Below are 23,328 nucleotides of genomic sequence, written 5' to 3'. Positions count from 1 at the left end.
CTTTCTTGGCTATGGAAAAAACCAAAAAGGTTACAGATGTTATGATCCAGCCACTCTCCGTATGCATACCACCATGAACTGCGACTTTGTTGAGGGGGAGTACTTTTATAGCCAATCTAGTGCTCAGGGGGAGAACCAACCAGACAATAGTCCCGATAGTGAACTACTAAATTGGCTACCTTTACCCACTCAAGGGAGAAACCGGATAGGGGGAGAGCAGCCAGAGCCAGAGCCAATCCCTGTCATAGACGCTGGTCCAACAGAGGACGTTAGCAGCACCGCCGGGCCGTCAAACCCCACTAGTCAGAACGTGGAGTTAGGTGACACTAATCAACCGTCAACCCCGTCTTCGATTCCTGAGGTAAACAGTTCCGATATGGATATTGTACTTCCTGAGAATACTAATGAAACCAGGAACAATGGAGACGACGGTGAAACTAGCGGGAGAGATAGAGAGTCATATGACTTGCCCATGCGAAGCACTAGGGGAATTCCTCCCCGACGGTATTCACCGGATTGGAAGGGAAGAAAGGCCAAATATGCAATAACCAATGTTGCACAGGGACAACTCTCCGAAATGGCCAGGGCATTCGAAGCAGCACTGTATGAGGAAGAAGAAATCCCACAGAAGTTCGAGGAAGCTGTGAAACATAAACATTGGAGGGAAGCCATGAAGAAGGAGATAGATGCTCTCAAAAAAAATGGAACATGGGAGAAGTGTACATTGCCTCAAGGAAAAAAGACAGTAGGATGTCGATGGGTATTTACGATCAAAAGAAGAGCTGATGGTTCAATCGAGAGGTACAAGGCGAGACTTGTGGCCAAAGGATATTCACAAGTATATGGGGTAGACTATGAAGAAACTTTTTCACCAGTGGCAAAATTGGATACCGTTCGGACTTTACTGTCTGTAGCAGCATGCAAGGATTGGCCCCTACACCAGTTCGACGTTACAAATGCCTTCCTTCATGGAGAACTCGAGGCAGACAAAGAAGTATATATGGAAGTCCCTCCAGGATGTTCAGCTGAATTTGGAACCGGACAAGTATGCCGTTTGAGGAAGACGTTGTATGGGCTAAAACAGTCCCCAAGGATTTGGTTTGGAAGATTCTGCCAAGCAATGTTCAAACTAGGATTTAAGCAGAGTCTGTCAGATCACACACTCTTCACAAAGAAGAGAGATGATAAGGTGACATGTCTGATCATCTACGTTGATGACATGATCATCACTGGAGATGATGTTGAAGAAATCCAGAGTCTAAAAGAGAACTTGTTCAGAGAATTCGAGATGAAGGACCTAGGAGCACTGAAGTACTTCCTTGGAATTGAAGTGTTAAGGTCCCGACGCGGAATTTTCTTGAGGCAGAAAAAATATGTCTTGGACTTGTTGGCAGAAACAGGCTTATTGGAGTGTAAGCCCGCAGAAACTCCCATGATTTCAAACCATGGATTGAAAATAGAAGAAGGAGCTGACCTGGCTGACAGAGAAAGGTATCAACGACTAGTAGGGAGGCTTATCTACCTTTCACATACTCGGCCGGATATCACATATGCAGTTGGCGTGATTAGTCAGTTCATGCACAAGCCACAGGTCGATCATATGGAAGCTGCCTTAAGGATCGTTCGATATTTGAAAGGAACTGTGGGATATGGAGTGTTTCTAGAAAAAGGAGAAGATCTGGAGATCCATGGATACACTGATGCTGACTGGGCAAGCAATCCAGTCGATAGAAGGTCGACAGGGGGATATTTCACATTCGTTGGGGGTAACCTCGTTACTTGGAGGAGCAAGAAGCAAAAGGTAGTAGCTCTATCTAGTGCTGAAGCCGAGTTTCGAGGAATCAAGAGCGGACTCACGGAAATAATATGGTTGAGGAGATTATTGACAGAAATTGGCTTCCCACCTACACGGAAAAGTCGACTATTCTGTGACAACAAAGCAGCAATCAGCATTTCAGAGAATCCAGTACAACACGACAGAACCAAACACGTGGAAGTCGATCGCCACTTCATCAAAGAAAAACTCGAAATGGGTATCATAGAGTTCCCATTTGTTAGATCTGAAGAACAGTTGGCTGACATACTAACCAAAGCAGTCCATCCAAAGATTTTCAAGGGAATACTGAGCAAGTTGAATATCGGAGATACCGTTACTCAACTTGAGGGGGAGTGTCAAATTACATGAATTAAGGAGAGGAGATTAGGGAATCATTGATTTGATATCAATACCCTAAAATAGATTGATATGTAATTAATTGTTTTTCCTTAGTTAGGAATTATATTGTTCTATATATTGGGAGATTGTAATACATACAAATCAAGCAATAAGAATTACCGATTCATTCTCTCAAATATTTTCCTCTCTTCATTATGCGTTGCCACAACATCGCCTCTCTCGATTACCATCGATAAGATCTGCATATAATGATAGTTTTACCGGATAGAATGATACTCTGAGTTGATAAAATGATACTTTTGACTGATAAAATAATAAAAAGATAAAATGATACTCACAGCAGATAAAATGATACTTCGAACCTATAAAATGATACTTCCGAAACCGCCCGGAACTGCCGAACAGCAGCAGCTGCTGCTCCGATTCCAGCCAAACTATATCATTTTATCATTCGAAGCTATCATTTTATTCCAAGAAACTATCATTCAAAAAAAAAGATTCAGGCAATGTGTAAAATTGAAGAGCACATCTACCTCAGCTGCATCCACTTTAAAACTAATTTTTCGATAAATTGAAGAAATTAATAAAATAAAAATGGTAAATAAGAAGAATTGATCTCTGCAAAAATGAGACGTGGCAGGCAAAGATGAAGTCCAAGTCCAAGAATTCAGCAGATGTATATAGTAGCCCAGTAGACTAGTGAGATTTCCAATTTCATCTCAACAGCTGCATAAATATCGGAAACAATCATTCAAGTTTTAGCCAAAAGCATGGCGTCAATTACTGATTGAAGTAGTGTGATTAAATTACGATGAATTTCAGAGAAAGAGGAGATATAATCGTGGTTTTGGGTGCAATTTTGTTGATATTGAGGTCAGTGGAATCGATTCGTTTCGATCTGGAAACTGGAAAGAGGGTTTGAGTGTGAAAAAAATTGAATCCAGCGTTTAATTCACGTTTTCTTGTTACCCATCCAATTTTATAACGAAATGACAATTATGCCCTTAATATATGCGAAAAATGATAGTTTTATTTGATAAAATGATAGCTTTGTTAGATTAAATCTAGACCACATATTTAAAAAATGTATGGTGGAGATTTAGTTATAGGGTTATCACACAAATTGGGGTTATCATTATAATGACCCCTATATATATATATGTATATATATATATATATATAGGGATGTATTCATTTCCTTTTCTCATATTTCCTCCTTTTTCCTTCTTGATCTCAGCCGTTGATTTCCTCCATCCAATGGCCTAAATTATAGGCTTTAACCATTAAATTTAATTCAATTAAAATCTGAAAAGGACATAATTGGTAAATACTATTTTGGTGGTTATGGAAACTTCCTTAATTTCCTCCCTTGAAGATCTACACGTTTTTTTTCTTTTCACAGATTGCTCAATTACTTCACCACATCCGATTCAGATAGCGCACCCCACTCACAATTGATCCGAATATGCCGAAGCCGGAAGTTGGATTAATTAGTCAAACAAAAATGGTGGGATCAGAGAATCCTCATAAAATATTCATGTAGTTAGTGAATTAGTCCGCAATCTTACAAACGTGACGGCATACAATTGGAAATCAGAGGTTGTAAATTATTTTCATATCAGTCGCCGATCCCAAACGTTGTTTAGCAGGAAATTCGTCTGGGGTTGCAGCGATTCAACCACAAGACTCTCGCGCTGAGGAAATCATCGTAGATCGTCTGATTGTCGTCGAGCGATAAAGCGAAGTCGTTAGATTTTTTGCCGGCGGAGAGGTTGGTGTAATCGGAGTCCTCGAGAGAGGTGAGGTAGAGCAAAACGCGGATGTAGAAGAGGTTGCGCTAGTGAGTTGAATGGTTCAACTCGGGGAATTTGAAGTACCGGTGAACGTGAACTCGGTCGTCGATCCACATAATGTACACATAATGTACATATTGTATAGTATAATGCGTAGTTTAGTTTCTATAATGCATTATTTGTGATATGTAATGAACATTTATAATGACGCGTTTAATTTAAGTTGTGTCGTATTTCGATGTTTGGCGCACGTTTCTTGTTTTCCCTAAGGGTTTAATAAGTCTAGGGGCTAGGGTTTAGTATGTTCTATGTCTAAAAAATGTTTTCCAAATACACGAGCTGCAGTAATTCGTCTGGGTTGCACATAATGTATATTTAATATAGTATAATGCATAGTTTAGATTCTATAATGCATTATTTCTGATATGTAATGAACATTTATCCTGACCCGTTTAATTTAAGTTGTGCCGTGTGTCGTTGATTGCCGAACGTTTCTTGTTTGCCCTATGGGTTTGACAAGCCTAGGGGTTAGGGTGTAGTATGTTATAAGTCTAAAAAACGTTGTCCAAATACACGAGATGGAGTAATTCGTCTGGGGTTGCACATGCATAATGCGTAGGTATATTTTAAAACAGATATACATAATGTACATATTGTGTAGTATAATGCGTAGTTTAGTTTCTGTAATGCATTATTTGTGGTATGTAATGAACATTTATCCTTACCCGTTTAATTTAGGTTGTGTTGTGTTTCGATGTTTTACGCACGTTTCTTATTTTCCCTAAGGGTTTAACAAGCCTAGGGGCTAGGGTGTAGTATGTTCTAAGTCTAAAAAACGTTGTCCAAGTACACGAGCTGCAGTAATTCATCTCGGGTTGCACATGCATAGCGCGTAGGTATTTTTTAAAACAGATATACATAATGTACATTTTAGTATAGTATAATGCGTAGTTTAGTTTCTGTAATGCATTATTTGTAATATGGAATGAATATTTATCCTGGCCCGTTTAATTTAAGTTGTGTTGTGTTTCGATGTTTGACGCACGTTTCTTGTTTTCCCTAAGGGTTTAACAAGCCTAGGGGCTAGGATCTAGTATGTACAACTGCAACCACGTGATGCATAAACTAGATAAATAATGCATTCAAATAGCCAAATAATGTACAGAATCACTCAAGTAATGAACATACAAATATTGCATTCATTCTTAGACTCATATACAACAACAATCTAAAGATGCATAAAAATGATAAATAATGCATATAAATAGCTAAATAATGTACAAATATTGCATTCACTCTTAGACTCATGTACAAGTTCCGTGACGGCTTCTTTCTTTCATGGAGTTAAACTCTGTATACAATTCAGAATCTCGGTAGGGGTTCGTCGACAATACAAAATCTAGGACCGCCCCAAATCCTATATCAGTGACGGCCCTTTTTTGTCGGGGATTCCGCCGTTTCAGGCAGTCTATGAATTCGGACGGAGTTCGACGGGAGTATAGTCGATCATGCTTTCGCCCTGTAATTGGTCTAGGCTCATCCTGACAACCAGAAGTCCCAGGAGCTATCTCAGCTAATCTCTGTCTGAGTTTTGTTGCAAGCGCAACTGGAATTATGCCATCTACCGCATCTTCTATGTCTACTCTAAGCAGCTTATCTGAAATGACACAAACAACACATCATGAACAGATTATATAGACTGAGTACTGCATATTTAACAACATATTATGCTTAAGGCATAACAAATAATGACTTAAGTATGTTTCTTAACAACCACAGCAATTACCATTACTAATGGTTAACATGCCAACTATAATGCATACATGATGGTACATAATGCACAATTTAAGTTCAATAATGCACCCAAAACTTTTTCTTGAAGCCAGTGTGTATAACACACGGGATACACTACATACACCTATACAATGCATCATATACTTCAACATATGCAATTTTAATCTACATAATGCACTTTATAGCTAGTAAAACCACACCAGCTGAATAATGAATGAATAAAACCCTACCCATAGCAAACACGGTGCATTAACACAAAATAAATGACTTAAGTGTGTTTCTTAACCACCATGGCTAATACCAATAGCAATGCTGAATATTAATACTATAATGCATAGATCTTGGTATATAATGCACAAGCTAAGTCCAATAATGCATATAACTACATGTCTTAAAAATAAATTGTATAACACACAAACTTGATGCACTAGGAACAAATAATGAATAATCCCCCACCCATAATGTAGAAGATAAAGAAAATAATGAACACTGTTGATGCACGTTTAGTCAATTTATATCAAATCATCAATCAGATTCCTCTGTAAAAATCTGTGGCAACAAACCAATACAACCAATGACCAGTGTTAAAACCAACATAATGCATACATAATGATACATAATGCACTGTCTGGCATAAAAAATGCACACTGAATTCTTACGTACTGTATTCTGGAGCACACTAGACTACATTATGCACAATGTAACACACACAATGAATCTCCAATCACTTAAATAATGCACTAATCTCCAAACACATACATAATGCTTAATATTAATACAATAATGCTTAATATTTATACTATAATGCATACATCTTGGTAAATACTGCACAGGCTAAGTTCAATAATGCATATAACTATAAGTCTTCAAAATACATTGCATAACACACAATACACTGCACCCACCTCTAAAATGCACCATATACTGAAAGGTATGCTATTATTCTTTTAGATAATGCACTACATATTAAATAAGAGTACATCATGATGCAGTAGGAACAAATAATGCATACAAACCTACCCATAATGCAGAAGATAAAGAAAATAATGAACATTGTGGAGGTATCGTCGGGCCTACCCAAAATGAACAAATAATGAATACAAACCTACCCATAATGCACTGTCTGGCCAAAAAAATGCACACGGAATTCTGACATAATGCACATCAAAATACCCCTAAAATGCTAGTTTTACAGCAAGTAATGAAACTAGACATCTAAATAAGGCTATTCATATTCATAAAAGGTGAAAACACAGTCAAGATTATTTCGAACCAATTGACCTCAAAACAATTACCTAAAATGGTCCAGTAAAATCATTTTTACACTGTATTGTGAGCATCAAAGAAACATGCAATTTACAACAAAAATAATACTGAAAAGCACAACCAACGAGTGCAATTTACCTGCTTCCTGTGATGCTTGCGAGCGTGGACGACCTCTTTTTGGCATATTTGATCTGGAATAAACCGAAAGAAATAAGATACCTGAATCGAGACGTTGTAAACCCAACACAATGCCGAGCACTCATAATCGGAGACAACCCTAGACGATTACCTAGTTAATTCCGATATCCTAAAGCCTAGGCATACGCTCAGTTGAATGTTTTCCCTTTACATACCTGCGAGATTTGTTGAATATGGCGTGCAAACACGTCAACGCCGGTCGATTTTGTGGGAGCTGCAACCGCCGTGGAGTGGAATCGACGCAAATTGGTGGCGGAGGCTGTGGCAAGCGAAATGTGGCGGATGTAATTAGGGTTTAGAGAGGGGAAGGAGTGGGGGGAGTCGAGGAGTCTCCTGGAGCAAATAGGAGAAAACTGAAGAGAGGAAGATTGCAATTCGCGTGACATTCGCAATTCCCAAAAAAATGGCAGTTCCAATTTATCAATTTTACTATATTAACCCCATAATGCACAACGAATGGAGCTATAATGCAACGCGGACATAATTAATAAGGATTAACGTGGTCCGTTGATTGGAAGGATCTAACGGTTATTATTAAGAAGAGAAAAGGATCTTAGAGTGGAAAAGGAGAATAGTGTTCCCCTATATATATATATATATATATATATATATATATATATATATATAGGTCCATGATCAATTGAGATTTTTTAGGTTAATTGAGAAATGAGATGTAATCTCAGCCACTCATTTCTATTAAATGAGTGGTCCAGATTTTACCACACAAAAAATATTTTTAGATTAATTAATTATAAAAGGCCATAGTGGTAATTTTATATTCTAATTATGATTTCACAAGGGATCTTCCAATTTGCTGTGAACGCTAAATCCACCGCCCTTCACCACCTCTCCGCCGTCTTCTCCGCCGCGGCCTCGCCATCTCCTCCTCCGCGGCCTCGCCGTCTCCTCCACCGCCCTCCGCCACGATACCACCGTCTGGACCCCCACTCCGCTCGTCAAAGTCTCCCCCGTCGCCGAATCGGTTTCGGCAAAAAAAGATTTCAAATTACAGATTTCAAACAACCTAATCAATTAGATCATGGACCTATATCCCAAATCACATAGTCATCCACTTTCTCTTCCGCATCCCCCACCACCACCACTCTATCTCCCGCCGCCTCCGTCCATCCGCCGCCTTTCTCCACCACGCAGCCCTCGTAGGAGGACTCTTCCCATGGATCTTCCACGCATCCGCCTTCGTCCGAAACGATCGATCTCACGGCTGAGGCTGCCTTCCAAAATGCCTCCCTGATGGAATCCGGCGGTAGGGAACAGTCCTCAAGGCCGGCATCTTCCAGCGGAATGATGCTATCGATTGCAATCGATTTAGTTTCTCCCGCCGACTCCATTTCAGCAGGTGATTAGCTATCTTCAAGATAAAATGATTTAGATGAAATAGAGAAATTGGGATCCCAGATTTGTGCCAATCCCCTAATGTTTGTCGGTTCAAGTAAAATTCATTTATTACAAATTAACCGATAAATTAGTGCTTATTTGTCTTTTTGCCCCTAATTTTACAGTTTTTATTAATGATGTTTTTGAAGATTTGTTTTAGAAATTTATTAATTAATGTCTTATTGACATTTGATATACAAGTTGTTGACATTTTACTATAAGTTGTTGACATTTGATATATAAGCTGGTGACACTATGTCAACTATGGTGCATATCGTGTCAACGGCACATACATGTCATGTCAACTACGGTACATATCGTGTCAACTACACGTACAAGCCATGTCAACTGTGTTACAAGCAATGTCAACTACACGTACAACCATGTCAACTGCACATAGAAACCATGTCAACAACAATTATAAGTCATGTCAACTAGACATCCAAGCCATGTCAACAATCAGACACATTAAAACACGAAATGACACTTATACCCCCGTGTTGACATAATGTGATAGCTGTTGACATGTCGTTAATCTTGTGGATTAGTGGCTGAGATTGCATCTCATTTCTCAATTTAGCTAAATAATCTCAACCTAACAGTACCCTATATATATATATATATATATATATATATATATATATTGTGATCAAGATAGAACCATTCTTAAACGTAGAACCATTCTTAAACGTAGAACAAATGCCAAACGGAGGTCGTTAGATCTTTTAATCCAATGGTGTTGATTTGCACAACAACTTCCCTTTACAACCAAAACTATTATTAATGGGTGAATGCAGATAAGTGAAAAAATAAAGCATGCATGGACTCTTCTTCGTTTCATTCATTCTTCGATCAACATGTGAGTTTTTTCACATGTTGAGTCCGGAATGTCGTGAAAACATAGTCTAATATGTATGATTTTTAATCTTGACCGTCATTTTTTCCTCATCCAATGAATAAAATATGTAGAGTTCTAGGTTCTACACTTAATAATGGTTCTATCTTTAACGCAACCCTATATATATATATATATATATAAGGATGTATTCATTTCCTTTTCCTATATTTCCTCCTTTTTCCTTCTTAATATCAGCCATTAGATTAGAGAAATGGACGGTCAAGATCAACATTGGGTAATTAATCCCGTGTTGCATTATTTGTCCTATTTTGTGCATTATGAGGGTACAATAGTAATCTAATAATGGCTGGAAACCGCTACGAATAATGCACCACATGGTCACAAGTAATGCATATAATTGCCTATATAATGCACAATATGTGAACTGCAATGCATACGAACAAGATGTGCTGTGTTATGATGTTTGACACACGTTTCTTGTTTCCCCTAAGGGTTTAATAAGCTTAGGGGCTAGGGTATAGTACGTAGACATGTATGTAATCTTCACATGGTAACGAGTAATGGATATAATTGACTATATAATGCACAATTTGTGAACTGCAATGCATACGAACAAGATGTGTTGTGTTATGATGTTTGACACACGTTTCTTGTTTCCCCTAAGGCTTTAATAAGCTTAGGGGCTAGGGTATAGTACGTACGCATTAATAACAAATTATAAAACGATACGAATAATTCACCAAATTGTCACGAGTAATGGATGTTATTAACTATATAATGCACAATATGTGAACTGCAATGCATACGAATAAGATGTACCATATTATGATGTTTGACACACGTTTCTTGTTTCCCCTAAGGGTTTAATAAGCTTAGGGGCTAGGGTATAGTACGTAGACATTACTAAATGCATGTATGTAATCTTCAATCCGTTGATTAACCCATATACACAATACCTCTAATAATGCATAATATACTGAGATAATGACAATTAACAGCTACATAATGCACTACCTAAACCAAATAATGCACATACGTATATTCCAATAACAGCAATTTGTTAGTAATGTCTACGTACTATACCCTAGCCCCTAAGACTATTAAACCCTTAGGGGAAACAAGAAACGTGTGTCAAACATCATAACATGGTATATCTTATTCGTATGCATTGCAGTTCACATATTGTGCATTATATAGTTAATAACATCCATTGCTCGTGACAATTTGGTTAATTATTCGTATCGTTTTATAATTTGTTATTAATGCGTACGTACTATACCCTAGCCCCTAAGCTTATTAAACCCTTAGGGGAAACAAGAAACGTGTGTCAAACATCATAACACAACACATCTTGTTCGTATGCATTGCAGTTCACAAATTGTGCATTATATAGTCAATTATATCCATTACTCGTTACCATGTGAAGATTACATACGTGTCTACGTACTATACCCTAGCCCCTAAGCTTATTAAACCCTTAGGGGAAACAAGAAACGTGTGTCCAAACATCATAACATGGTACATCTTATTCGTATGCATTGCAGTTCACATATTGTGCATTATATAGTCAATTATATGCATTACTCGTGACCATGTGGTGCATTATTCGCAGATACCAAAATGTGGCAGTTACTTTTCCGTCAAATGTCAATAATAACCCTGTAATGCATACAACCACCTTCTATAATGCAACACGGAACCAGTTTTATAGAATCAATCTGATTCGTTGATGCCTTAGATCTAACGCGTAATATTAAGAAGGAAAAAGGATCTAAGATGTGAAAAGGAGAATAACGCTCCCCTATATATATATATATATATATATATATATATATATTGATATTACTTTGATCAAAACCGACGGGTGACATTAAGGTTGGTCTTCAAGATTCTTTCAATTCAAAAGAAAACAAAGTGAGAAAGAATTAATACATGTAAATTAAATTAAATCAAATTAAATTAAATATTAGTAATGAATTATCAATATAATTAACTAATTAGAATTTCCGTTTATATAATTATATGTGAATATGTGATAGATACTTCTAATATATTGGGCTACAACTTATGGCCCTTATTTTATGTTTCATATAAAAATGATCCAAAAGTTTGTATTTGGTGTTATTCTTGCACATTTTTAATTGGTTGTAAAGTGAAGAACGATATATATAGACTATGGAATGCAACAAATTGTTAATTATTTGCTAATGGCTAACTATTATTCTCTTTGTCCTATTCAAAATGTTCATATTGTTAGTGACACTGAATTTTAGAAAGAATTTTTAGGTGGAGTAAGTCAAAGAAAAATATACTTAAATATTTTAATAAAGGGATGAGAAAATGATTTATGTACAAATATGGTAATTGGAAATTTGAAGGAGACAAATTAAACATGATTGGGACAGAGGGAGTATCAATTTTTAGTCATTAGATCTAAGTAATCTAATGGTGTCACGTGGAAAATTCATTTTATATTAATTAATTCGAAAAAGGTATTTTAGTCATTTCTTCATATGGAAATTTTCGTGATGTCAACCCGGTATCGTAAAAATGTCAACTAAATTTGATTGACATAGAACATGTATATGATTGACGTTATATGTACTATATGTTGCAATGAATCTGACTGTCAAAAATATCGAAAATTCAAATAAATTTATTAAACTTTATCGTCAAAACATATTCAATTAGGATCTTGTTAGAATCCTTATAAAATTACCTTTAATTTGATCTTTCCGTCCCACAAGAATATGCAATTTGGGTTCGGCATGAATTTCAATGCGAAATTGGTAAAGTAAGAGAGGTAGAGAGAAAAAGTAATTAAAGTATTATTGGTGGAGAATGAGCCACACCTTATTAGAGAGAAAAGAGTTCCAAAATTATAAAGTTCATATTCTTGTAGTACGGATAAAATGTATTTAAATGATGCAAAACTTTGAGTAAGTAATACTAATACAAAGAATCATGATCACGGCAACGCAAGTAAAGAATAGTTAAAAGGTATATTTGCAGCCAGTGGGTTAAGGCATCCCCCTTAACGGGCTAATGCGTACCCTGATTGAATCCTCTCACATGATGTCGGGTCAGAGTGTGAGGGCTGCCAAGACGACGGAATCGGCTTTTTGTTGCAATAGTTAAAAGTTAGATTATATATCTTCACAGAATCTCATACAGTACTATATTCTTATTTTAGTTTAAAATTAACGTTTTGATAATTTAACTGATGAAATGATATGCATTACCAAATTAAATCAATGTAGGCCAATACTATAAGATAACATTCCCATTTCTTCTTATTCATTTTTTTCACGAATAATACTATCGCTATATTTCACCTTCATTGGAGTATAAAATGATGAAGAAAAAAGATATTGAAATTCTTTTTTCTAGAAAAAGGAACAAGATATAAAAAAAATATAATGAGATATTGTTTTGTTATCGCAGCAATTTTTAGTACTACACACACCACCCTTACTTTTCTCACATTTCAACAAGAAAGAAAGAAAAGTAAAAGAAATAAAGAAAAGACAAGAGAAGGAAACGAAAATAAAGTAAATTCATCACAAATTAGATGGGAAAAAGTTACTTATAAACTTGGAGCACGAGCAAAGAATAGATAAAAGGTAAATTATGCTTTAGATATGAACTATTGGATTCTAATATTGATGTAGTATGCCAAAAGTACCAAATATTTTTTTTATTGAAACAATAGTTATAGCATTATGCATATTGATTACTTTGATCAAAACCAACGTGTTGGTCTTCAAGATTCTTTCAATTCAAAAGTAAACAATGTGAGAAAGAATTAATACACTATAAACTGTGTAAATCAAGTCAAATTAAAATTTGTGTAGTTATCAATATAGTTAACTAATTAAAATTTTCGTTAATGAGTAGTGATAAAATTCAAACTGTATCTTTCCTACAAACTTCAAACTATGATCTGGATTATTAGATTTCAATATTTGATGTCAACAAATGACAAATAACGTCAACAGAAAATTAATGTCAACACAACATCAATAAGTTGACAATGTTGCCGTTGTGTTGACATTTTTTGTTGACGTTATTTGGCATCTAAATCTTGAACGATCTAGATTATAACTTAAAATTTATACAGTATATAGAGTTTGCATTTAATTACCTCCCTTCCATGTACCCTTCCATGTATATAGTTAGATATAATCCTATCAAGAATCAAGATACACTACTATGGACTACTTTGGGTTTGTATGGGCCTTAAATAAAATATTAGGCTACAACCATATTATATGTTTCATGGTGTTCTATAAAAATAAAATAGGCCGAAAGTTTGAAAAAAAAAACGATTTACTTTCAAATCACTCGACACTTTCAAAAACTAGAAAATTTTAAATCAATTAAATTCAAACAAGAAAAACTGTAAGTTGGTAAACAATCAGGGGCGGATCTAGGTGGGGTCGGCCGACCCCACCGCTGTCCCCGGAGAATCGCCGGATAATGCCCTCCCTCAGCCGCCGACCCCACGCCGGCAATCTCCTGCCCCGCGTCGCCGATTTTGCAGGGGAGAAGGTCTCCTGCCCACTGCCCAGCGTCGCCATTTTTTGCAGAGGAGGAGGAAGAAAGATTGCTAATTTGGGCTTTTACAATTGGGCTTTACAATTTGGGCTTCATTATTTTAATTGACCCAATTCTAATATGAGTAGACCACATTTTAACCTATTAAAATAGTAGACAGTAGTTCACGATTTCACTCATATTTTTGCCTCACCTCAAACTAATGATACCCCACAACACAGGCAAAGAGAGAATTCAAATCAGTAAGGCATACAACAAAAATTGATCTCCACTCCCAAAAACCAGGCTAATTAGCTATACGCAGTAAGAAAACAGCTTCGATTTCTGCCTTATTCATTGTATCAAGGATTCGAGGTAGGTAAAATCAATAAATCATAATTCAAGTTTAAGTTAGTAATACTATTATTTGTTTGTTTTTTTCAGTTTTTACATTTAAGTAGCCGTTAGCACTATTAAATTGATCATCATTTAAGTAGATATTGCAAATTCTTTGCTTAATTGCTTTGGAGTTGTGGATTATTCATTTATTTTGTATATGAAAAATGATTAAATATAAATTCTAAATTTATGTTACTTTTTTTTAGGTTAATGGATAAATATCTTATTAAAAGACTTTAATAAGATATTTTATCTTGCCACCCTTTATCCGGAAGACTTTTCATCCATTGAGCTTAACTTGTTAACTAAACAACTTCAAAGTTTTGTGAGTGATGTAAGAAGAGATGCACGTTTTTCAGATGTTGAAGATTTGGGAACTCTTTCAAAGAAGATGGTTGAAACGATGAAAGATAAGATTTTTCAATTGGTTTATCGATTGATAAAATTGGTCTTACTTTTACCAGTAGCTACAGCATCCGTTGAAAGAGTGTTTTCTGCAATGAAATTTATGAAGTCAGAGCTGAGAAATAGGATGGGAGATGACTGGTTGAACGACAGTTTGACGGTATATAGCGAGAAGGATGTGTTTGCAACTATTCCAAATGAAAGGATTTTGAGTCGTTTTCAGAAAATGGATACTCGAAGAAGCCAACTATCTCGCATAGCATAAGATTGTGGTATTTATATTTTTACGTATTTTTGTTTAGAGATATTTATTAAAATATTATATTTATAATCTTGATCGGTTCGACCCCACGATTTTTGATTCCTGGATCCGCCACTGTAAACAATTGATAATATCAAGGGCAAATTGCAAAAAATCATGAAGTTTTGTGTAATTTTGGTATTATATTTCGTGACTTTGAAAATCAGCTAGAGAAACTATGAAGTTTAAATTTGTTATCAATTACTAACATAGTTAAAATTATATTCGCATATGTGTAATAAATGTTTATATATATCTACCAAATAGTGTCATTTTTCTATATGAATAGACAGCATTGTTTATTTGATCAATGATGATACACCCATACATTACTTTTTGTTATCAATTACTAACATAGTTAAAACTATAGGGTGCATAATCTCTCGAGGCATTTCCATGCATTCTTCGTGTAACAAATTTTTTCTATAGTTTCCCTCTTATCACCGCTCACGTTGGAAATATATGGAGCACTGAATGTGTCTTAAAATGTTTCAAAATTTTGAGTAATAATATGCGGAATCATGCGAACTTGTAGTGCGACCTAAGAATATACATTGGAATCGGAAATTTATTGACAAGTAGTAATATTAAGAAAGGTAAATAAAAAAACGAGTACCAAATAACTAAGGTTCATACTATTTAATTCAAAAGAAAAAAAAAGTGTGAGAAAGAATTAATGCACTATACAAATTGTTTAAATCAAATCAATTTTATTACACGATTTAAAGCAAGTTTCAAATTAAAGCAAATCAACTCAATTTTATTACACACCACATTTACTTTTCTCTCTTTTTCAAGGCTTATACCTTTAATGATTCCCAACAAAACACATCACATTTAATTTCCTCACTTTTCAAAGGTTATATCTTTAAATTCCGAGCCAAAGAAAGCAACGCCAAAGAAAAATAAAATAAAGAGTGAATTGCACAAGATGGTCCTAATTTTTTGCTGTATAACAGTAGAGGCTCCTAACATTTAAAAATTCCACCAAATGAATCTAACAAAATATGTAATCACAAAACGTGTTTTTCGGACCATAACACTCTTAGGGCTCAAAAGGGCGATTTAAAATCGCCATTTTGTATGGCTGCCACTGCTGCATGCACTGTTGATGTGATGGCGAAAAGCAGTTGATGTGACCGTAAACCAATTAATTTTTCTTCAAAAAGCAATTCGAACCTTGGCTGTCGGTGCATTGACATTTTTTATAAACACCTTTTCACCGACTATTGCGTGATGATGCATTTTATTTTCCTAATTTTTTAATGTAACAGCCATGCTTCATACATCATCCCCTCCCCCCCTAACAAATGAAAACATGTAAATAATGTCATGGAAACTATAAATTTCAAATCAATATTTGTAAGTGTTTTTTATTTATTTACATCCAATAATGAACTTACCCTAATTAATTACTCTAAAGTCATATTTAAAAGAATATTCTTTTTTTATTATTTTATTTCACTCAAAATTTTTAAAAAATGATTTGAATTTATTTTAGTGTAAATCTAAAAATAGGTGAATTCTAATAAAAAAATCTAAAATGTGATAAGATTTGAATATCTTAGAGCTATAATACATAGTACATAAGTTTGTATTCAGTGTTTTAATATTTTTTAATTGTAATGATTTTAAGAAATAATATCTTTATCCTATTTGTATTACTTTTAAAAATTTTGATTGATTTTGAAACTTATTTATTTTGCTCGTTATCTTATTGCTCTGACTTATTTTAAATTCAAGATTACAATATGATTAGGTTTTTTATCTGAAAAAGGAAATTCATCTATTTCATGAAACCAGAAAACCATATATAATTCCCAAGTCAAATTCGATGTCAATGCACCGACAGCCTCATTCTCACTTACAGTTATGTAAATTTTAATATTTTTTATTAATTAATTTGACCAATCTTCCATCACCTCTCATAAATTATACTCCTATTTATTCACTTCACCATCATTAGTGAGAAGGAATGTTCTTCTGACATTATGTTGGATAAAACAGCCCCTGCACATGCAGACTATGTGCAGGCATAGGGGTGCAGGTGTGATACGTAAAAAGTCTAAATTGCCCTTCAGCACATTTGGGCATTTTCGTCCGAAAAATGGCAAAATATACGCGTTTTGCGATTACATATTTTGTTAGATCCCTTTGATGGGATTTTTAAATGTTAGGGGTCTCTACTGTTACACAGCGAAAAAGTTAGGACCCTTTTGTGTAGTTCACTCTAAAATAAAATACATCGCATAATAGAATAGAAAAAAAATTTATGTAAAAAATGGTAGTACTAAAATGCTTGAATTTTGAGTACGAGAAAAAAACACTAACCCAACAAATCTTATACGAGGTGGGAGCATGTGATAATAATTCTCATTTCTTAACTAAAACTGTACAAATATCTACTCTTTTTTCGTTACCATTACATTCCGCATCTGCAACTAGATCCCCGAAAGAACACGTGCATTTTTACAGTTTGTTCTTTTGGAAACCTGCAACTAGGCAACCTACCAATTTCCTTTTATGGTTAGGTCGCATACGGCCATTCTATAAGATTAGGTATCAACTCCAATTCACTTGTTTGTTGCTCTTTCCACCATCAAAACTGTCTTTAAATACATGGGTATCATCTAGGACATCCCGAGCAGGAGCAGGAGCAGGAGCAGGAGCAGGAACATCAGCAGTCGGTTTAAGAATTGGATACTCAAGACTGTAAGATGCAAGTGTGCATTATTGTTTAGCCAAGTCTAGAAACAAGAATATTGTAGATCAAAAGATGGAAAGTAAATACGCACGAAAGAGATTTTGGAGAAATTTAGGTGACTGAAACAATTTCACCACGAAGAGATAATTATGCACAGAACAACAGAGCAATAGCACATGACCATATATTTTATGCATACTATTCCAGAAATTTGAGTTTTAGACAATTGCTGGAAAATTCTAGCTAGCAAACAAAATCATGATTTTAGTATATGGACGCATCATAGAATGTTTTCCCCATTCATATAGTATTTGTTTTGAGGGAAAATTGCTAGAAAGATCATGAAGTTTTTGTCAAATTCTAGTCCTGCAACTTTCAAAAATAGCCAATTACTGTCATTTTGCTCAATTGTCCAATTGATTCAGATTTGGGGGAAATTTATGTTCGATTTGGAAGCCATAATACTTTAACCGAATCTTAAAGTATTCTATATATTTCATATTAAAATCAATAAATTTGTGACTGATATACAAATTTACAAAAAATCAATAAATCGGGATTGAATAGAATTGACCAAACTTCATGCAACTTACCCTAGCAAATAGCAATTTATGTAAGATAAACCATATCTTGAACTGAACCACTCTCATCTCTTTTTCAATAAAACAAAATGACAGTATTTTATAAAATAGTAAAAGCTTTCTTCCGATAGATGAGAGTAAATGTCTAATAAGTGTTTCGAAGAATAAAAAACTTAGACCTAAGCAATATCTACAAAATAACTTATGTTTTTGTACAGAAGAAAATATCCTAGTGCTCGTAGCATGGTTTTCTAGGAATGGTTAGTGCTAGTTATTGGGATAGGATTCCATAGACAACACAAGAAATTGATTTGAAACTAGTGTCTACTTTGATAGGGACATAGGGTTATTCAAAAACCTACAATCCCTCCCCCTTGCCATAGCTTGTTTATTTAAGATATGCTCCCTCCATCTACAAAAAATAATCTCATATTTTTTCATTTTGATCCGTCCAATAAAATTAGTCTCGATTCTATTTAAGGAACTTTCTCACCACAGTTTTTCTATCTTTCCTACTTTACTCACTTTTTTCTCTCATGTTTTACTAATTGAGCATTAAACATTAAACTAGATGAGACTATATTTTGTAGATAGAGGGAGTACTATCTTTTATGACATTATACGAGCAGGTAACAAGGTGAAGAATAAGTATGAAACTTTGAGGCTGAGGGGAATAACAGATATTGTTGTTTTGGTACTTACGTGAATTAAGTATAAGTCGCCGAAACAAGAAGTGGTGATCCCAAACCTTTTCCACTCCTATTGTCTGGACTTTGATAACCATGTGGAATACCAGCTAGCGGAGAACTGGCTGGTGAGGTCTGGGGTGTTGATACTGCTTCAGATGATTTTCTGGTGGCACGAGGAGACGAGTTTGGTGAAATTTGGTCAAGACGAGAAGTTGGAGATGGACTTGGTGAATCATCAGAACCACAATGCTGACAGCCTAAGGGTGTGGGAGAATCAGAATTTGGAGATAAAGAATGTTGAGGAGCATTATGTGGACGGGGTGAAGGTTCATAGGCATAACATGTAGGGCAAGGTGGTGGAGCATGGCGTGAGTCGGGTGAAATACCAGGAGAATAAGATTGCACCATAGATGGTCTGGTATAATAAGCGCTTTCTGGTGACGGTGATGGTGATGGAGATGAAGAAGGTGTAGGTGTCAGTTTAGGTGTTGGCACTGGAGGGAAAAGGGAATGATTTAGAAATGATGACAAGCTTATTTCCTTAACTCTTCCAAAAACAGAATGATCAAGCCCAAGGTTTTCTTTAGTAGGTGACCCAGTAATTGTCTGAGCTAGCTGTCTTAATCTCTCTGGCTGTATTGGAATGTCAGATGCAACTAAAGCTTCAACCATCACTGGCGAATCTTTTGTTGAGCCATGTTCGTTTGTTGCTTGTATGTACACCATCTGCATCAAGAAAGATTTCATCAGTATCAGGTCAAGAGCAAATGTATAAACCAAATTACGACTCAATTAGATGAGACAGAAGGCTCTATTTCAAAAGCTATAGGCCTATAACTACAAATGGAAATGGAAAACATATCAATTGAAGACTCAACAAAGGAATGGAATGAAACTGAATTGAGAAAAATGGCAGCTGCAGCAACAATAGTACTAGTAGGTAGACCAGATCAAAAAAAGGTTGACTCTCTCATCTCCTAATGCAGATTAATACAACAATGTTATGCAACAAGTTCCAGGATTTGAGCTAAGGAAATCAACTTTGACAATTTGAACTGCTGGCATACAATTATAATGGTATTTAAAGTAGAATTTAATTTTACCTCATTGGGCAACAGGTGCAATCCCAGTTTTAGTTGTTTTTTCAACTCTGGAAGATTTCCTTTAATATCATAAATTGAGCTATTGAGAGTGAAATTGACTAAAGGCAAAGACAGCAATGGACTATTCTCTGGAATTATAGTAACTCCACCAGGAAATTTTAGAATCTCAAATGAAGAAGATTCTCCAAAAATTGTTGGGGTTAATGTCAAATTGTATTGTTGAAGAAACAGATCAATCAGGGATGATTTCAACACACTCAAGGCCACAAGATTTGTTGTAGTATTAATTGGATCAGGAAGGAAACCAAACACCACATCAGTTGAGTTAGATAAGTCTGCCTGGTGTATGGACAGAACAGCAACCTATGACAAAAAAATAAGTGATTATCAAACAATTCTCCCTTTGAATTTGATGGTTGAAAAGGCAAGAACTGTACGAAGTAGAAGATTGAGGCCAAACCTTCAAGGAAAGGACACCAATTTCCTCATTGACATCATATTCTAGTCTTGAGATATATGGTATAAGTTCAGAAATCGGCTTTTGAAGCTGGAAATATGATTGAACAGTTGCTGAAAATAAGAGCAAGAACCATTAGTCGGATAAGGAGTGGAGATTTTAAACAGAATCATCAATAATAAACAACCATTTTCTTCTATGTAGAGTCTTGCTACTTAGAACTATGATAATAAATCATTAAAAGATTCAACGAAAGCAAAACACGAATTATGTGACATAACATTGTAACAATGGTAAGAACAAACTCCATCCCACTAGCTGTTATAGTAACGACTTTTTTTCTAAATGTTACTGCAGCCTTCGCTGCTTAAAGGATGATTCTGCAACAACATTATTAATAAGCTGTTCTAGATTATTCAAATAGAGCAACTGATAGTCTGATAGAAAACCTAATGGTCCGATTCTAGGCTACCAATAGTATTGGCAACAGTACGCCAATCAGATTATCAGGACATCAGAGGAACATTTCTCCTGCCTCACGGAGGATCGGATCTTAAGGCTGGGATAGCAGCACAGGTTTCAAGTGCTGCAGATCAGCAATTTCATGTAAAAGCATAAATAGCATCGCTGTCTGCAGTCTGCATGTAAGTAAATTCCAATAAAGACCTAAATCAAAGCTATCTATACAGAATTAGTTGGATTAAAGAAACATACATCATTCAACTCATACATCATAATCATTTTGTTCAACAGCCCAAACGAAATGCAAGAACAATTCACTGCTACAATCTTGCCATACCAGCGTTATATATACTTCGTTTGCAGAGGCGATTCCATGCTATGTTTTCCAACTCTATCAATAATCATGAGCTTCACTAGCAGTTATACCATGAGGTTACCCACCAGAAGCCAACTTTTACCTTTGGACTTCGAAAGAAATCAACACATGAACTTAGTCCAGTATGAACTACTACTATAAGCATATTCAAGTAAAATAAGCAATAGTCATTCCCAGCATATTTTCAGATTAAAATCACACGCCATAACCGAAATCTAAATCAATTAGGGTTTCGAGCAAGCAAGCACAAGAAATTCAATCAACCTCATAACATAAAAACCTAATTCCAGATCAATTACTTCCTAAACCCCCAAATCAAAACATGTAGAAATCCAATTCACCACTGTGCTTGACGGAGGCTTTCGCATCAAATCCAGGATGCCTATATCGAGAAGGAATAAACCAGAAAGCAGCAAAAAGGAAAGCGGCGAGGCTGAGCATCAAAACTAGAGCGCATCTGAAGTTGACGAGCCTGGAAGCTCCCGCCGCACATCTATGGCAGAGGAAGGTTCTAGAACTGCCACGTGGCGGCTGCGACTGCGGCGGCTGCTGCACAATTGGCAGTTGCTGATCACCGGCCTTCCCCATTCCCAGCACAGCATCGGTTCCGAGCGATTCTCTCTCTAACAAAGGATTCAATTTTGATCTCTCTAGAGTGGATAGAATTGTCCAGATTTGGTGTCTCTGAGGAGAGAGAGAAGTGGGGGACGAACAAATGCTCTCTCCATCTCCATGCCATTAAACGCACTCACTCAATCTATATGCTCTTCTTTTTCAACTCCTTATCTATAATTCGACTACTTTTGTGATGGATAAACTGTGGATTCAACTTCACAGATTCGATTCGATTCGATTCGATTCGATTCGATAATCCATTTAAACTCCAGATTATAATTTTTGGATGTTCTATGGAATAATTACGTACTCATTGTACAAAATTTAGAAATTTATTTAACATAGTAGTACAAAAAGTTTTATTGGTTTTTCATTATACAATCTGTTATTATATTTTAATGCCATAGCCCATAAGCTCTATACTTATTTATGAAATGATTCATCATTATTGCAGGTTGCCAGGTTGGTATATAAAGTTTTATCGCTATTTTCATCTATAAAAAATAATTTTATATTTTTATTTTAGATTATCTATTATTCCCTCCGTTCCGACTAAGATGACGCATTTCTTCGCCGACACGAGATTTTTGGATTTATTGGTTAAAGTGTTAATCATAGAGAGAAAAGGTGGGTGTAAATATTAACATAGAAAGAGAAAGGAAGATGAATATTTTAATATGAGTGAGAAAAAGTGGTTGGGTATATTAATTGGAGAGATAAAGTTTCCAAAAAAGAAAATATATCATCTTAGTTGGGACAAATTAAAAAAAACGTATCATCTTAAGTGGGACGAAGGGAGTAATATTAGTCTCTATCATTTTTTTAAAAGACACTACTATTATACTAGACAGTGTGGGGAGCGCGCAACTCTCGTGTATCCAATAGTCACATAGGGCGGCGCAGATGTAAGAGTCCCCTTTCTCAATGGCACCACATGCACTTTGTGGCTTAGCGGTAACATGGAACTATGTTGGGTAACCACCGGAGTATCCCGAACCTTCGTCATTGGAGATGCGGCGGGCTGGACGTTCAACGTCCCGGCTGGGAAAATGGCATTTATTTAACGTCGCAAGAGATGCTAGATATGTATAATCGTATAACCGAATTATATTTAAGCTGGTGGAGTATATTTTATGATTCTTTATATCATTCAATTTTTTAATTCTGTATAATTCTTTTTTCTCTTTTTTTGATGAAATTGGAATGCATGCTTTCATAT

General features: G+C 35.6%; 2 protein-coding genes across 2 annotated transcripts; both read right to left on the bottom strand.

Moving 5' to 3' along the window:
• Positions 1-8,264: 8,264 nt before the first annotated feature.
• LOC121757916 lies at positions 8,265-8,576 on the bottom strand. Its single transcript, XM_042153370.1, has one exon. It carries the CDS (start codon positions 8,574-8,576, stop codon positions 8,265-8,267), a length of 312 nt encoding a protein of 103 aa, XP_042009304.1.
• An 8,905-nt stretch (positions 8,577-17,481) lies between these two features.
• On the bottom strand, positions 17,482-22,417 carry LOC121758805 (synaptojanin-1-like). Its single transcript, XM_042154212.1, has 5 exons — positions 21,836-22,417; positions 20,660-20,769; positions 20,200-20,562; positions 19,110-19,822; positions 17,482-17,832 (listed from the first exon to the last, which is right to left on the bottom strand). Exons 1-4 carry the CDS (start codon positions 22,080-22,082, stop codon positions 19,115-19,117), a joined length of 1,428 nt encoding a protein of 475 aa, XP_042010146.1. The 5' UTR covers positions 22,083-22,417; the 3' UTR covers positions 17,482-17,832; positions 19,110-19,114.
• Positions 22,418-23,328: the final 911 nt, after the last annotated feature.

Source organism: Salvia splendens, chromosome 12, assembly GCF_004379255.2.
Source record: "Salvia splendens isolate huo1 chromosome 12, SspV2, whole genome shotgun sequence".
Taxonomy (NCBI): domain Eukaryota; kingdom Viridiplantae; phylum Streptophyta; class Magnoliopsida; order Lamiales; family Lamiaceae; genus Salvia; species Salvia splendens.
This window is presented reverse-complemented; position numbering and strand designations above follow the sequence as displayed.